Source organism: Vitis riparia, chromosome 2 (genome assembly GCF_004353265.1).
Source record: "Vitis riparia cultivar Riparia Gloire de Montpellier isolate 1030 chromosome 2, EGFV_Vit.rip_1.0, whole genome shotgun sequence".
Taxonomy (NCBI): domain Eukaryota; kingdom Viridiplantae; phylum Streptophyta; class Magnoliopsida; order Vitales; family Vitaceae; genus Vitis; species Vitis riparia.
This window is the reverse complement of record NC_048432.1, coordinates 417811-434855: the sequence shown is the minus strand read 5'-3', so window position 1 is coordinate 434855 and position 17045 is coordinate 417811. Positions and strand designations below refer to the sequence as shown.

Sequence of the window (17045 nt, the reverse complement as noted above, 5' to 3'; positions counted from 1 at the left end):
TCTTTATAAACTGTACCAAGACGATTTTTCTGGGCATTGACATTTATTTTTGAAAGCGACTATGTTCATGTGACATGTACGCATTTGAATAACCGAAAAAGCTGGCCAGTCGCCCTTGAACAGTTAATCAATTGTTGCTTTGTTCTCATATTTGAATTCTATTAGCGTCTGCATTCTGCAATTGAATACGACTGCATTTGATGAATCATATGGTATGTGTTTGGGCGTGCTATGAAAATGGAACTGTTCTGGCTTGTTCTTAGAACTGCACTTGCATGTGAAATTAGGTAGCCTCTGAAAGACTGAAACCAACTCATTCCAAGAACAAAGAGAAACAACCAGCCCAGAATGGAAACAGTAGGAAAAAACATAACCCTTTATGAAAACTGAACTCCAGAATTAAGATGACCTCCAAACAGGGGCTTGATCAAACCCACCAACCTTAGTGACTATTCATCAATGAGAGACACATGTACTTAACTTGTGAGAACAGGAGATCCCTTTAAGTCAGCTATTTTGGCTGTGTTCTTTTGTAATTTATGGACTCGTTAGCAAGTCAAAAGGAGAAGGTTTTGTCATGACTGTGATGGTGATGTGAGAAAGATTATGTTTATATTGAATTTGACCAAATCAAGTGACTATGCTAGACAAAACAAATCGTGATTTTGTGTTGATTTTGCTTGGTCTCAAATCTCCATGCAGGTTACAGCTGATTCACTAGCCTCTTGATCAAGGATATTGATCTGGTGAAAAGTGAGACAAAACTTCTCTAATACAGCTGTATTCTGCAGGGATTCAATTCTAGTAATAGACTGACAAAAATAATTATAAATTGGAAGGAAAGTCAAGTAAGAATTTGGGTTTTCCTGGAAATTGACACGTGTTTGGATTTGATTTCTGTTTTTTGTATTCTTTTGAGGTAGAGATGGGCACATGTAATCACAATTATGTGTTCTTTTCTGGGTAGTGTTATGATATTTGATCTTTTATATGCTAAAGTGATTTGCAGATTTGGTTAAAAGCCCTTTTGGATTCATCACTCTTATATAGATTAGGCAAAAACTTACAGAAGAAAATATGAAACATAACAGTGATTGATATCTTGATTGTAAAGTAGCATCCAAGATATGATTATGCAGAATCAAAATTCCAATGATCAAATATACATTTATTTTGCCTTACGGCCATTTATAATTATAAGTAATAACCAAAAAAGAGAGGAGAAAAAAAAGAAAAAAACATGGTGAGACTGGAATAATCCCACCTAAATACATTTATCACATCCCTAAGACTAAATTCCTGGAAAAATGAACTTGATTCAGCTTGCAATCTTTCTGGTTGTTCCCTTCAAAATTTTAGTTGTGGTATGAGGACTGTTGCTGTACAGTTATTTTTTGGTTCCCTTTTGGAGTATTGATCATCAAAATTCCTTCATGTGGGTGTCTCTAGATTGGCAGGAAACAAGGGAGATCTCTTCATATTGTTTCTTTGTTTCTTGTTTGAAACTTTGAATAGGAATATGGGAGTGAAGTTGATTGGTGGCACTGAGAGTAGATTTAGTAGAGATTTGTTTCTATGACTTGAGGGAGATTGTGATGGGCAAACCATTCTGGGGAAGAGCAAAAGGGCCATACTGAATACCATTCTGTGTGCCCACCATAGACCACCTGCAAACCCAAAAACAAAGAAATACCCATGTCAGCTTTTGATTTTCTAGGCACTTCTATTTTTAGAAACATACCAGAACTCCTTCACCCACAAGTCACAACTCAAAAAACAAGAAAAAGAAGTTGTTATTAGTATTATTACCATACCTGTACTTTGTAGTCAGATGATGTAGAAGCACCAAAATCTCTAGTTTGGCCAACTCATTCCCAGGGCATGAGTGGACCCCATTTCCAAATGGCATAAATGTATTGGGCTTTGGAGCAACCTGTCCAATTATTGACCCCCAAAATATTGTTCACATCATTAGATTGGGTGCTGGAAAACCATTATTAAAACACTACCCACAATATCATTCAATCATTTTGTTTTCTCTTTTTACCTCAAATCTTGAGGGATCAAACTTCTCTGGCTCTGGATATATGTCTGGACTGTGGTGAATGTTTCTGAAAAGTGGTAAAACTTTCCACCCTTTTGGAATCAGGTACCCTGCAAGAATTAGAGTGTGGGTTATTAATTTTTTTGGACATATTTGGAAGAGTATGAGAAAAAGATAAAAATAGAAAAATTCCAAGGTAGTTACCTACCTTCAAATTCAACATCTTCAACAGCCTCTCGAAAGGTGAAAGATAAAATTGAAGCAATTCTAAGTGTTTCTTGAATCACCCTTGAAGTTATTGGCATCTTCTTGGCATCTTCCCAAGTCAGAGACTTCTCTTCACCACACTTGTCTTCTTTACTCCTCATTATGGACTCTTGCTCTTCCTGCAAGCTCACAAGCACACACTTCTAAGTATATCTTTTTTCTGCTGATTCTTATCCAACTTTCCAACTGTTTCTACAATGGAATTCAGATTCTGTTATGGGTGTGAGATTCGAATTTCTTACCGTGACAGCTTGCAGAACACTTGGGTTTTCGCCCAGGTACTTGAGGATCCATGTCAGCACACTGGCAGTAGTGTCTCGGGCCGCGAAGATGACGCCTATGATGTTGTCTGCAATTTGTTCATCTGTGAGCCCTTCTTTGTCTCCCATGAAAGATCCCAACAAGTCGTTGTGATCACCGTTCGCCTGCCTCCTTGTTGAGAGGATTTTAGCCAAGATCTGAGCCAATTCCTTCCTTGCTTTCATTGATTTGTTGAAGAGCGTTCCAGGAATGTTTATGGGCATTGAATTATACCCCTTCTCAAGAATGTAGTAGCATCTCTTGAGTTCCTCTCTGTACAGAATTTCATCTTTTCCAAATATGGACAGCAGTGCAACATTGAAAGTGTACTGCAACAAACACAATGAAGAACCTGTCAAATTCCTGGAAAATTCGCCAATTCTCTTGCTTGATAATCCATAGTTGAATGGGGGAAGTATTAATAAATTCTGATATCCCATCAGAACTATCACAGTGAACTGCCCAAAGTCTTAAATGAAACAGAGGAAAACAGAGGACGAGAAAACGGAGGAGCTCTGTTTTGCTCTGTTTTTGCAGAAAATGAAATGGAAGGTGAGGGGGCTTACTGTCTTCATTTCTTGGAAAGTATTGATCGACCGGCCTTCCCAGGACTGCAGGGTCTGGGTGGCGATGGAGTCGATGTTAGAGACGATGTTTTTGATGGCTCCTGGCATGAAGGCTCGGAGAACAAGCTTCCTCAACTTGGCATGGTAGTCACCTTGGTGAAAGAAAATTGCTTGTTTCCCCAACATCCTCTCTTTGCTAGCCGGAAATGTAGGCTTAAAGAGAGGAGCCTTTGTGACCAGCACCAGCTTTGCAGCTTCAGGACTTGAAATCATCACACATGGGCACCCCAATATGTGGGTTTTGAATATGGTTCCATACCTGTGAAAAAGCCCATAGCATGAATATATCTCAAAACAAGCATATCATACAAAGAAAACAGAAACATACTGAGAGATTGGTATCAACCTCTCTTGCTTGGAGGCAAAGAAGACATTGGGGTTCTGAGAGTAAAGCTGAAAGGTTTCTCCTATGTAGGGCCAGCCCAGAGAGCCAGGTGGGAGAGGGAGTTTCCGGGCAGTGGAAGCAGAGAAGAAGGAGAAGAGCTTTAGGAGAAAGTGGATGAGAAAGAGGAGGAGAGCAATGGAGAAGCATATGGTGGTGAAGGAGGAGTCCATTAGAAGTAGTAGTGGTTTGAGTAGTTGTGGGTTGATGATGGTGGAGAGAGTGAAGAAGAGAGGAGGTGGAGGATGGGTGTGAGGAGTGGAGAAGAAAAGGGGGGTATTTATAATAAGAAAGGAGGGATATGAGGGAGATGGGGGGCAATGAAATATCAGAAAATACAGCTAGAATCCCACAAATGGAATCTCTCTACAGCTCATGAATTTGGGAATTGAGAGAGAGAGAGAGAGTGAGAGAGAGGGAGAGGGAGAGGGGGAGAGTGTCAGTTGGGTTGCAAAAAGAGCGTGTGGAATTGTTGACTGCGGCTACTCCTCACAAAACAGAATGCCTCTTTACCAACACAAAAAGGTGCACTTGGCTCCTCTCATCCGTACTCTCCGGATTACTTACTTTTGTGAATTATATATACATATCTTTCACACCTTCCTCCAATTTTTTCCTTTTCACCTTCCTCTCTATTTGAACCAATCCGAGTTTCTCAACCTTTGCCCTCATTATTATTATTATTATTATTTTTAACCTCAAAATATAGGTTTAGAGAATTAATTCTTTTTATTTCTGAGTTTAATTAAAGTTTAAGTCGTAATCAAAATTATAATTTTTAAAAGTTAATGCCAATTTAGGAAATTTTTTTTATAAATATGAAATGATTTTTATGCTAAGGTTAAAACAAATCATTAATAAGAAATAATATTTTCATGATTATCATGTTAACTTAGTTTTTGATTCACAAGCTTGTTCAACAAAATTATCTAAATAGATACACAATTATCTAAATAAACAGTATTTCCTGTTTATTTCCGTTTTTTTTTGTTTCTTTAAATAGGAATATGGATTTCTTTTTTTAAAAAAATGTTCTTTAAAAGAAATATTATTATCATACAGTTGATTAAAAACAAATAAAAAATACGATACTTTTCATTATTTTTTTTGTTTTTACCTTGAACTCGTCTTTTTAAAAGATGAATTCATTTTTTATATTGAACTTATCTTTTAAAAAGACAAGTTTACTTTTTGTATTGAATTCGTCTTTTTAAAAGACAAATTCCCCTTTTATCTTAAAACTTTTTAAACTCCTCTTTTCAAAAGACGAAAAAGAATTATACTCAAAATTGAAAAATGGAATTATTTTGTATGTTACGATTTTTTAAAAATACACTACTTCTGTAGAAAACCCGATATTTATATGTATGATGCCATTAAGTATTTCATATAAGAATTTGAATGAAATAATTTGTGTCACATAACATTTTCCTTCCTTAATATACACTACAGTGTATCATGTAATTTCCTAAAATTTGGAATAGTTATATAGAAATAGCTTGTCAAATAGAAAAAATCATTGAGAAATGTATGGAAAATATTCTGACCGTGTCATATAATTTTTAGAAGATTAAAAAAAAATATACATACACGTATGCATTGTTGGAAAGCGATTGAAGGGTGGTCTTGAATGGAGGCCAATCCTGGAAATGGATTGAAGTGTGGTCTTAAATGGAGGCCCTCTTGAATTGATTGGGTATAAAATTTGGACTTTTCAATCCATTAAGAAAGCAGATCCTCATCCAAATTGAATCTAATAAGCAGTTTTTGTTGTTTCCTTTTTTTTTTTTTTTTTTTTTTATCAATTTTAATCTTAATTTTTTTTAAAAAATTTAATAATTTATTTTTATTATTATTATTTTAAAAGGAAAATAATCTCATTATTGTACAAGTAGTTTGCAGAAAAAGGATGGGACCTAATAACAATAAATGAATTCAACACCCACCATTGACATTTGAGAGAAGTCTTCTGGTCAAATGGGGCCTAAAATTGTTAAGTGTGTTTTTTTTTTTTTTGGTGGAGATATTTATTTATTTATTGTCAATCCTGCATTAAAGATAGCCAATTGAATTCTTTGATTTGCTTGCTTAGCCCCTATTTCCAAAATTGAAAAAAAAAAAAACTCAACCCCATTAGTCCTAATTTTAACCTCTTCTCAAATATTTTAATATTCATTCTAACATCTATTATAATGTTTATTTTTAATTTTTTTTTTTGCCATACCACCCACACTCTTAGAATCATTGTATCACTCCACAAAGTGCAGAAATCTCAGTTAGAGGTTGACCACCTTGGTTAGACATCAAAGTTATAATCAAGAAATCTCAATAAGGAATTGAATGTTTCGTTAGTTCGTCGAAGTTGAAAGATCATGTTATAAAGAGAAGACATGAAACAAGTAAATTAAGATTGATAGGATGGACAATTGTTTGGTATGTTAAGCTTTATTTAATAGTGGATTGTTGCTGATCATGATGACTTATGAATTTTCCTCCAAATGATATTTCCAAGTAATTCTTTGTGCTTCATGACATGATTGTTTTTATTTTTATATCCACCCCATATTCATAGAATTATGACTTTTCTTGTGATAATTATTTTTTATGTTTTTCTTCGAAAATCAAATGTTCACCAAACTCTTATTTTGATTCTTAAACACCTTTTTCTTCAACTCCTTTAAGTTGAAGACTTGATTCTTAAACACTTTTTTCTTCAACTCCTTTAAGTTGAAGACTGCCTTAACATCCTTCATAGAGAGAGTATTTTAGCAGAGAAAAATATCATAATTACAGTTTGGTTTTCGTTGTGTTTGAAACCAATATTCATTATACTTGTAATTTTTCCATTTAAACTCATTAACATGACTTTTAATATACATACCTTGCTATATTTAGTGAATAAGCAATCACTCTTTGCATAGAAGAGATTTATAAGATAATTCACCCTATACAAATTTCCAACTTTGATCATAATCTAACAATTGTATCATTTTCTACAACCTCTAAAACTACCTCATCCTCTAGTACAAAAAATTAGAACTATATGCTTTTGTCATAAAGTTCGTATTTTATCATTGTGAATAGTCTATTACTTTTCAATGCTTCAAACTACCTTTATTGAACCAACAAAGCATGTATTTTAAGATATAACATGATAACATTGTTTTTCCTTGAACTTTTCAACCTCAATCTAATAGCTTGAAGTTTTGTATTGGGTTTTCTAACAGATCATATGACAAAACAACAACAGAGGAAAAGAAAATGATGTATAATAAAAATTCAAAGCATAATACAATTTACATACTCCAACATAAACCCTATGTCTATGTCCAAAGATATTCACAAACTTTCAAGAAGATTATGACCTTAGATCCAAAAGTTTTAATGACAGACCAAAGGCTCTCTTGTTTAGTTGAGAAAAAAAAAAACCTCTCCTTATATATTTTATCCACATGATATAAAAATATCATATATAAAACACTAATTCATTCGTTCCAAAAGAGACTAAAATTTCACAATAACAAACTTTTTTTTTCATAAGAATAGAAAAACCATTTTACAAGAGCATCTCTTAATAAAAAAAATATCAAGAAGTTATAAATAAACCCGAAAAAAAGGAATTTGAGATAGTTTCAAACCTAGATTTTTCTTTATGGTTCATTGCAATTGTTTCCTCATATCTTTCTTCTTAGAGAACTCCAAAATGATGACTAAATTGGTTTAGAAGATTATTGTTTTAAGATCTTATGAAAACACTCTTTCTTCATTCTCTAACATTGCATATAATTTCTTTATGAGAGAAAACTCAACCTATTCTATTGAAGCTTCTCATTTTCTTTAATAGATAAATTCATTTTTATTGAATCTTGCTTTATTGCTTCCTCTTAAACCTCTACAAACTAACCTTTTTTTTTTTTTTTTTGAACTCCCTCACTTAAACTCTAATAAGGCCTGATTTCTTTAAAAACCCATTTTACAACAGAGTCCCTAAATAGTCTCAATTAATGAAAGTACTCCTAAAATTTTAGGTTCCCAATAATAGAATCAACAACATATTTACCAATATTTATTTTAAGCATCAGGTAAGTTAATTCAAAGGCATAATTTAGTATGTTACCATAAGGTCCACTTTCAAGTTCAAGGTGTTTGTTGATACTGGGTCAATTGAGGATAAACTTCTCATTGATTGTGGTAGAGAAAGTTCCAATCCAGCAACTAGTGATTGAACTAGCTTTTTCCCTGCATAAAAGATGTCCAAACAGGTCGTTCGGACACACCCTCCGAAGCTCAAGTCAGACACAAATAGGTAAAAATCTTTTGAAAGGAGAGATGTGATAACCTTTTTTTGTGTTACGTATTTGAGTTCTGTTTCAAGGCGTATAAGTTAAATACAACAATTCCGACCACGGGTAAGTAGAGTGAATATTTAAGATATTTATTTGTATTTTTTTTCTCTTTTTTCTTTTATTGATGTCAAATCATTAATCTTTCTTTTAACGTGTGCATATACACATACTTATATATATATAAATGATGAAATTTATATAGCACTAAATAAAGTTTACCACATCCTCTCCTTACTTTCTCTCATTTCTCAAGATAAGTGTAGTTAATGTTGATTTACAATTTTATAATACACTCATTTTTAAAGCCAATGTACTAAGAAAGAATCTTGATGATAAAAATAGGAAGATATGGTGTTGATCCATGTACCCATTACTAAATCATTTAAAGAAGGCTTTAGTTAGTGGAAGTAACAATCTAACTCCTATGACTTCTTCGAGTGTGAATAATAGTAGATAGATTGAAGAAGTCATAAGCCACTTTGCTTGTGCTTCTGTTTTTTGTTTTTTTTTTTTGCCCATGTACACACGTTTATTTTTCTTTTTAATTAGATAGACTTCCAGAAGGAAATTATGATGTGTCATATTCATAGCCAATCTTGTTCATACTTTAAGTAAATTATTCAACCTATCACCTCTCATCCCCAACCTTGAAGCCAAAATATGTAGATTAGTTTGCTACGACCATGGCTACAAAATGGTAGGTTTCAAACCATATCTACCTAGTGTTACTCAATTATGTAGTTGTCAGGTGGTTACATGGTTCATAGGAATTAGTTTTTTTTTTTCCCTAAATATAAGATTTTGTGGTGCACATGATAAACACAAGAATCACATGTGATGAATATTTAGTAGGTTTAACAAATAAGATAACTCTTATCCATTTGCTAGGGAGAAGTTGTTTCCTTTTGAACTTTTACCTTCCAGTTGGGAAACTAGTCCTTTCTATACCTATAAAAGTGATAGATTCATCATTAAATTATATTGATTATTATTGTGTCAAAAATTAAAAGGGTTAAAAGAGAAAAATCAAATTTCCACATACCCTTTAAATTTCTAAAATTCAAACAAGACTTGATCATGGATCAAAATACGTTTAATAATTTAATTATATTTATGTTTGTGAAAATGATGAGATTCAAAATTTCTTGGGTTTGTGAATTATTAACAATAAATTATAAAAGAGAAAATTTTCTCTGTGGTATCAAAGCAATGTTAGAGATTCTATGATTTTCCATATGAGATCTCTCTCAAATTTTGATTTATGTTTACTATTTTAATTAACCAAATCAAACTTATTATTTAGGTTCACATAATTGAATGGTGAATGAGTAATCTTTTCTTATTTTAAGGTTTATTATAGATGGAGTTGGGCGGTTGCCTAACATGAGCTGACCCAACTCAATCCAACCAAATAAGAGATCAAGAAAGAGCAATTTGTGGGAGTTGGAACTGCCAACAACAACTCATAAACCACCCAATGTATATATATATATATATAAGGATAGATCCCCTTCTCATTTTTCTTTTTTTCTAGGAAATGAAAGATTGGAGAAAATTCGGGAAGAAAAGTCCTCTGAAAAAAAGGGGAAAGACTTTTAAACTGCGAAATGAAGTGGTTCTCGATTTTAGTGCGGTTCTATTTACGATTTGGACAAAAAATTGAATGGTAAAATAACTTTTTTTTTTTTTTTAATTTTGAGGATGTCAAAAAAGCAATTCTAAGTTTTCTTACAATTATCATTAAAGAAAATTTATATGTTGTTGGTTCTTATTGTTTTACATTTCTTATTTGAGTAAAATTACTTAAGGATTGATTATATTCCTAATTTTTTTTCCCCTTGAGTTTGATCCTACATGTACTGAAATTGCATTGCATGGAAGTCTTCTAATTTCATAGGGGAAATTTATTTTTATAAAATGTCAATCAAAATCTAATAAAATAATGATTTTTTCTTGGAGGCATGCCTTTTTAATTCAGCATAATTTACGCTCTTGTGTAAGGTTTGCTTCTTACTTATTTTGTGAATACAAGAGTAAGACGTGGAAATGACAAGCTAACATAAAAAATAATAATGCCTTTTATTTTTTAGTGAATAATATATCAAATACAACATGAGCTTTTATATATAATTATAATAAAGTATGACGATTAGAAACATTATTCCATTGCTTATTTCTTGAATGAATTTTGGATGTTAGGGAAGACAAGTTTTAACATAATGAGAAATAATAAATAAATGATTGGAAAGTATCCCAAATTACTAATTATAATATATATTTGTAAAGAATATTATATAAAATATTTCCTAAATTGATTTGGTATTATTATATTAGATTTTAGAATAAGGAAAATTATTGATAATATCTGTTTAAATATTTTAGGTCATGAAAATAAAAAGTTATGAGATAAAGATGATTTTGTAAAAATTATATGATGTGAATAGAGATGTGAGGAAGAATGAGAGATACTTGGTAGAGTGAGAGAACTCATGGTTTAAAGTATAAATATAAGAAGTAAGGAATGGTTGTATATGGTTTTTGTTATTTGTATAGTATAGTGAAATGATTCTCTCTTATCCATAGATGTAGACATATTGACAGAACCATGTTAAAACTTTTGTACCTTTGCTAGAATTGTTTTATCTTTGTATTCTTAAATTAACATTGTTTGTATTAAAGTTTCTGTTAGTGCAACTAACTAGTATTAGAGTTTGAACTAAAGATTTTTAGAAGAGTCAAAGAGAATATAACACATAAGAGGATGACAAAAAGAATTTTAGTTGAAAATGAAATCAATTGTTCTCTCTTACGGATGTGGTACAAAAAGTGTGTAACATGGAGAGAGAAAAATTGACTTAGAATTTAATCCAAGGTGGAGATGGTTAATAAGGAAAATTAAAAGGAGTATCTCTATTAATAATATAGATCATAAGAGTAAGAAGTTACGAGATGAAGATGAACATGTAAGAAATTATACGGATTTTGTATTAATATGACATATTGGAATGATTCTCTCTCATATGTAAATATATGGCTGAACCATATTAAAACCTTATATACCTTTATGCAGATTGTTTTATTTTGTGTTTTTGATCTAATATTGTTTGCATTAAAACTTTCGTTGACACAATATAAATAAATAATTTTATTGTTTAATATTATACTCGTACTAATATCAAATGTTGAATTTGACATAAATTGGAATAGATTTAACTACTGCCTTTTTAATAGAATTATCGTTAGTAAGATTATACAGTTTGCAAGTTCATACATGAATTTGTTAGATAGTCATCAAAGTGATCAAAAAAGAAAATTTATGGATATGAAATTGTAATATATATATATATATATATATATATATATATATATATATATATATATATATATATATAAATTATGATTTTAAATAATAATTTGATTTATATTAATGCATGTTTATAACTCAAAGTATTAATGTGTAGAATACTATATGGATCATTTGTTAAATTCCTAAAAAGGCATGGGGTATATGCTCAATACAACATGTTAAGTACACCAAAACAAAATGGTGTAAACCAAAAGGCACACACAATTGTACTTTAATGGACATGGTTAAAGGTAAGTAAACATGTTTTTATATTTAATGCTCATACTTAAAAAAATCTTAGTTTGCCTTCCTGTTCCCAAAAACTCTCAAAGAAGAATTCAAATTTCTTCTGAGTTATTGAAGGAGATCTATTCCTCCTCAAGTGCCAAGGCAAAATCCATTAGAGCACATGAGGTGTTGCTTTACCGGCATGAATTGTGGTATAGGTCTTGGAAAGTAAGTATGAGATTAGCTTCTCCCAAGTAATTCTATGTACTACATTATCGTATACTAGATTGTTGATTAGATCTTTGACATGTGACGTTTTTCCACATAAAACTCTTTTATTTTGTTTGTATTGGATTACTATTCATCATTCTTAATCTGTCATAGAGTTTAACTAAATAAAAAAATATATTTTTTAGCTAATATTCATAAAAATACCTATTCACCCCTCTCAAGTCTTACCATATTGGATCTTTCATTTTTCAAAAATATTTAAAAATGCAACAAGGTTGCATGCAGAGAGTAATGATGATCATCGAATGATTAATCATCTTAAAGTCAAGAGTGATCGTTTTGCTTTGTCGTTAAATAATCAAAGAGAAATATTCATTATATAAAGATCTTAACTAGACAAATATAATAAACAAATTAATAATTAAACATTTGAGCTTAACATATCATCCGCAACTAATTATGATAAGTTTAGTAAGGGATCTCCATCTATTTTGCCTTATTAAAATAGTACCATTGAGAAAAATTTGTGACAAAAATTTGTTCCAAAAGAATTTTTATATAGATAATTAATATCATCTAATATTAACCCTCAAATTTTTAAAATTTTGAGAATTAGTTTTAGGAAAAAAAAAAGTACATACATGGTATATTATTCATGAAATATAATTTACTAATTATCAAAGAAATTAAGATTCAAATATAGTAACCGATATTAGGATATATTATAAAAATAATTTTGTGTGCATTGAAACTAGAGAATATAACAACTATGATGATAATAAAACATAATGTTTATGATCAAGTATGAATTCCAACAAATGGTGTTTGGATGCCAAGAAAAATGACCAACTCCATTTTTTTTTTTTTTGTGTTAACCATGATTGAGGACAAGAAACATATTTGTTTTATTTATTTAATTTGTATATATTGGAGTGAATTTTGAAATAAATTAAATAAGAACTTTGTTAGAATATTTGATATTCGACTAAGGTTAGGTGAGCAAACAATTAGGGAAGGTAACAAAACTGTTTTTAATTGGGTAACACACAAAATAGTATATGTGCACATGAGTCAGCAGCTTATCATCTCTGACATGTGTGCAAATTAAAGTTTGGCTTTAGAAATAGATAAGATTAAAAAATATATATAATAGAGAAAAAATAAGTTATATTTGCTCATAGAGAGATAAGTAGATTTAAATCACTATCATTAAGCTCTTCAATTTTTCAACATGTCCAAATTAGTCTTTTTTTCAGCCTTAGTATGTTTGAGAATTGTTTTTAAAAATTAATTTTTTATTCTTAAAAATAGAAAATTATTTTTTAAACTCAAAAACATGTTTGATAATTTTTTTTAACAAAAAAAAAAAAAGGATTTTTAAGAATTTATTTTGAAAATAAGATATTTTTAAGGACATATTTTGAATGTTTTTAGTTATTCTGAATTATTTTTCATGGGTTATTTTAAAAAATATTGTACAAATACGAATAATGATAAAAAAAAAAAATCACTACAAATAAGAGTTATTTTTAAGGAATATTTGGAAACATAGATATCAAATTGAAAACATTTCAAATTCCAAATATATTTCTATTTTAGAAAATATGAGATAAATGTTTTTAAAATCGTTCTCAAAAATTGTTTTTTAAAATATTTTCAAATAGATCTATAATTATCATTTTTAAAGTTGTCGGAGAACATAACTATTAAATACCAACTATAAAAAGACATTTATAAAATGAAGATATAGAAATATGAGCAATGTAAATTAAGAAACTTCAAGTATATTGTGTTATAATCCATTGTAAGATTCAAGGTAAATATACCAAATGATATGAAAGGGTATAAATTAGACATTTTATTGGGGTTGGGTTTGGATGTCCAAGTGGGTTAATCTGATCTGATCCAATAAAATGATAAATGAAGGGAACAATTTTTGGGTTGGTGAACCAACTGATTTACATTTTGGATATTTTAAAAGGTAATCTAAAACATTATTTCCATCACCTTCCATGATAACCTGTTAGCTTTCAAATGACATGATGAACTTCCTACCTTAAACAATAACCATGTATAAATATAATGACTTCTTAAAAGAATTACCAAACTAATACTATTTGAGGGTTATGGTGGTTCATGTAAGAATTCAAATCATTTATTGAGCAATGGAATGAAAAAGTAAGTAATTATATATATGATTGAATCATTGACTTGAAAAGGGCGTGCAGTTTAAATATTGTTATATGCAAGAGAAATTAAAGAAAAGAAAGTCAAATATGTGAATTGATTAGGGAGTAGACCTCTAAAAGCTAGGGAGGTCTTATGATTGATGAGGCATGCATTAATTCAGTGTTCCTTGCATGGATGCATTAATTCAAAATACCATGTGGTTCTTCTACTTAATTCAAGTCAACTCTCTTATATACAATCTTTTTTTTCTTTTTTTATTTTTATTTTTTATGCATTAAACTTCAACTGATATATGTAGTGGAGCCCAAATGTCTCTCCGTCTATTTTCCTCCATCATTTTATGCATGCATGCAAACTAATTAAATCTTGTCATTTGAACACTTCAAATGCTTGGCTAGAGTTTGATATATTAACCAATAAATTCAAGCCATGTATATGCAAAGACATCTTCTCTATCCCTCCTATTTGACTAAAAAATAATTGACTTTCTAAGGTTTAAGATATTAAATCCCATTTTTTTTTTGAAAGATCGATATTGGATATGAATTAATTATAAATCATAGCGAGACTCTTAACTTGATAAATATCATATCATTGACTTTTATCTAATAACTTTAAATTTTTAGATCAAATCACTGTGTTGTAAGACATTAATTAAAAAGCATGAGTAAGCCTAATACTACTATAAGTTGTAATCCATGGGTCAATGACCATTGAAATTTCAAAAAATTCAAAGTAAGCTTTAAGAAGGGGGGGCAATGTAGGTGAAGGGGAGGAGTGAACATTGAATAATAGTATATGTGGCAAACACTTCCTATATAAGTGTGTATGGCAGAGTGTATTTATTATTTGAAAAGCAAGCAATAATAATAATCATAATAAATACAGAGATGGAGCTGACAGTTGAGGGGTGGCCCTTCTTATAATATACGTGGCCTGTACGGCCACATTAAGCAACATGTATGGATGCTTGGCTTTCAATGCTTCCACCTGTTTGTTTTGAATGGCATTGTACAGCTATACATATACGACTCCCTTGGGCCCCTCTCAGATCTTGTACCCCTTTGAAGTTGTTTCCGTATCATGTGGGCCACTCTTCATTTTCCTACATCATTCTCAAGATATTTCTATTTTAAGTTAGTTTCCACTTCTTTGGATTTCTTATCAAAGATTTATACTTAGGGTATTTCATTAATCTCCACCACCCAAAATGTTAACAGATCAAAAACGATTATAACTGAAATTTAGTCATAAATAATCAAGAGGTTGAAATAGAAGTATTTATTTATACCTTGTTTGGGTTAGATATTCTTGAATAATGATTTAAGACCAAAAATCATATCCTAGGTAACTTGACACCATTCATATGTTACATCACTTTTATTTTTGAAACAAGATTATGAAATAAAAATGTCATGTTAGGAATAAGTATTATATCAATTTTACCAAATTAGGTGATTATGGTATATCTAAACTAATGAATAAAAGTACAAAGAAATGAGATGTAGATAAAAGAAAAATTAAGTATAAAGAAATGTTACTTATGTATAAAATAATGTACTATTATAACATATAAAATAAAAGGTCTTTTTTATGATATGCCAATATGTATAATGGCATACGGGGAAAATAAGTACAAATGTTTATTAAATGTTTTGAGATTTTCTTTAATCATACTTCTTATCACTAATTGATGTGTCAAAATTGTCAATGATCGGGATCTCTATCAATATTAATTGTAGTTTTTATCACTAATTGTGATGTCAATATCATTAAGATATGAAAAATCTATAAGCGGTTTATTTGGGTTCATTTTTAACTTTTCTTTTGAGAAATAGAAGTAGAAGTTCAACCAATTGTATGTTTGGTGTAATATATATATTTTTAAAATAAAAGTAATTTTAAAAATAAAAGTATAGTTATTCCATCTTGTTTGAGGTAAAGTATTAAAACATATGTGATTCATCATTCATGTAAGAGAGTTTACAATCTTGAAACCCTAATTAATTTTAATGTTTAAAGAGTGCTTTTAAATTTGAGTTAAATTTGCCAATAGGGCGGGCACGGGTTCGGAATGGATCACCCTCATCCCAACCCCACCCCATTTATTCAAAATGATTCATATTCTTGTCCAATTAAAAAAATTAAACGGGGTGGGGCAAGATGGAGTGGGTATGCTAATTTCTCATGCCTGTCTTGTCCTTGTCCCGTTTAAGTTTTTTTTTTGAAAAATTTTAATTACATTAAAATAAACTTATTTTATAAATAATTAAAATATTATAATTTTATAACTTATTTTATTGAAAAGTATTTATTATTATTATATATTAAAAATAGGAAAATAAAAATTAAATTAGTTTTATATACAATTGGGGTAGGATGGGACAAAACAAGACAATACCTGAACTGGCTTCAAATCCGTCTCAGGTTTAAAAAAAAAAAAAAATTCTAAAATTCGTTTCTAATCCATTTATTTAAATTTAAAATCCATCCTATTAGGAACGAGGTTGGGTGGGTATCCAAAAAGACCTGTCCCATTGTCATCCCTTCAAGAAATGTGAAGAAAACTTGGGAATAGAGGATAAGAGAGTAAAGAAGAAAGGTTAAACAAAATTATTTAAAAATGAATGTGGTATTTTTGAAGGTTTGGTATTGATGTTAAGGCTGTGTTTGGTTATGGGTTTCTCATTTTTGGCATTTTATATTTGTTGATTGATGGTAAGAGTTGTATTATTTAGTAGCTGAGTGAGATAGCATTCCATTAAGAGACCGGTTAATTGAGGATGTTTGACTCCACATTTAATTATAATATTTCAATGAAAAAAATAAAAAATCTTCTTTGGATAGCTTTTAGTAGCTCTTTAGTTAGGTATATAAGAATCACAACTTTTCTTTTCTTTTCCTTTCGTTTCCTTTCGTTTCCTTTCCTTTCCTTTTTTTTAATAATTTTTTTCCAACACCTGGCTCTTTCAAGACCTTGCTTCCCTTATTCCCCTACAAAGTCATCACATCCTTTAACAACTAGAGAAAGGGAAAAAAAAAAAAATGCAAAAGGAAGTGTTGAGTTGAAGGGAGGGTCATGATT

General features: G+C 30.3%; 1 protein-coding gene across 2 annotated transcripts; it reads right to left on the bottom strand.

The window, feature by feature from the left end:
* Nucleotides 1-1080: 1080 nt before the first annotated feature.
* LOC117907359 (abscisic acid 8'-hydroxylase CYP707A2-like) lies at nucleotides 1081-4007 on the bottom strand. 2 transcript variants are annotated; one of them, XM_034820871.1, is made up of 7 exons: nucleotides 3584-4006; nucleotides 3178-3496; nucleotides 2554-2940; nucleotides 2253-2430; nucleotides 2048-2154; nucleotides 1810-1933; nucleotides 1081-1667 (listed from the first exon to the last, which is right to left on the bottom strand). In XM_034820871.1, the coding sequence occupies exons 1-7, from the start codon at nucleotides 3790-3792 to the stop codon at nucleotides 1432-1434; spliced, it is 1560 nt and encodes a 519-aa protein (XP_034676762.1). In that variant the 5' UTR covers nucleotides 3793-4006; the 3' UTR covers nucleotides 1081-1431. The 2 variants fall into 2 exon arrangements, with proteins under 2 accessions (XP_034676762.1, XP_034676772.1); XM_034820881.1 differs by having other exon boundaries at nucleotides 1543-1667; nucleotides 1815-1933; nucleotides 3584-4007.
* Nucleotides 4008-17045: the final 13038 nt, after the last annotated feature.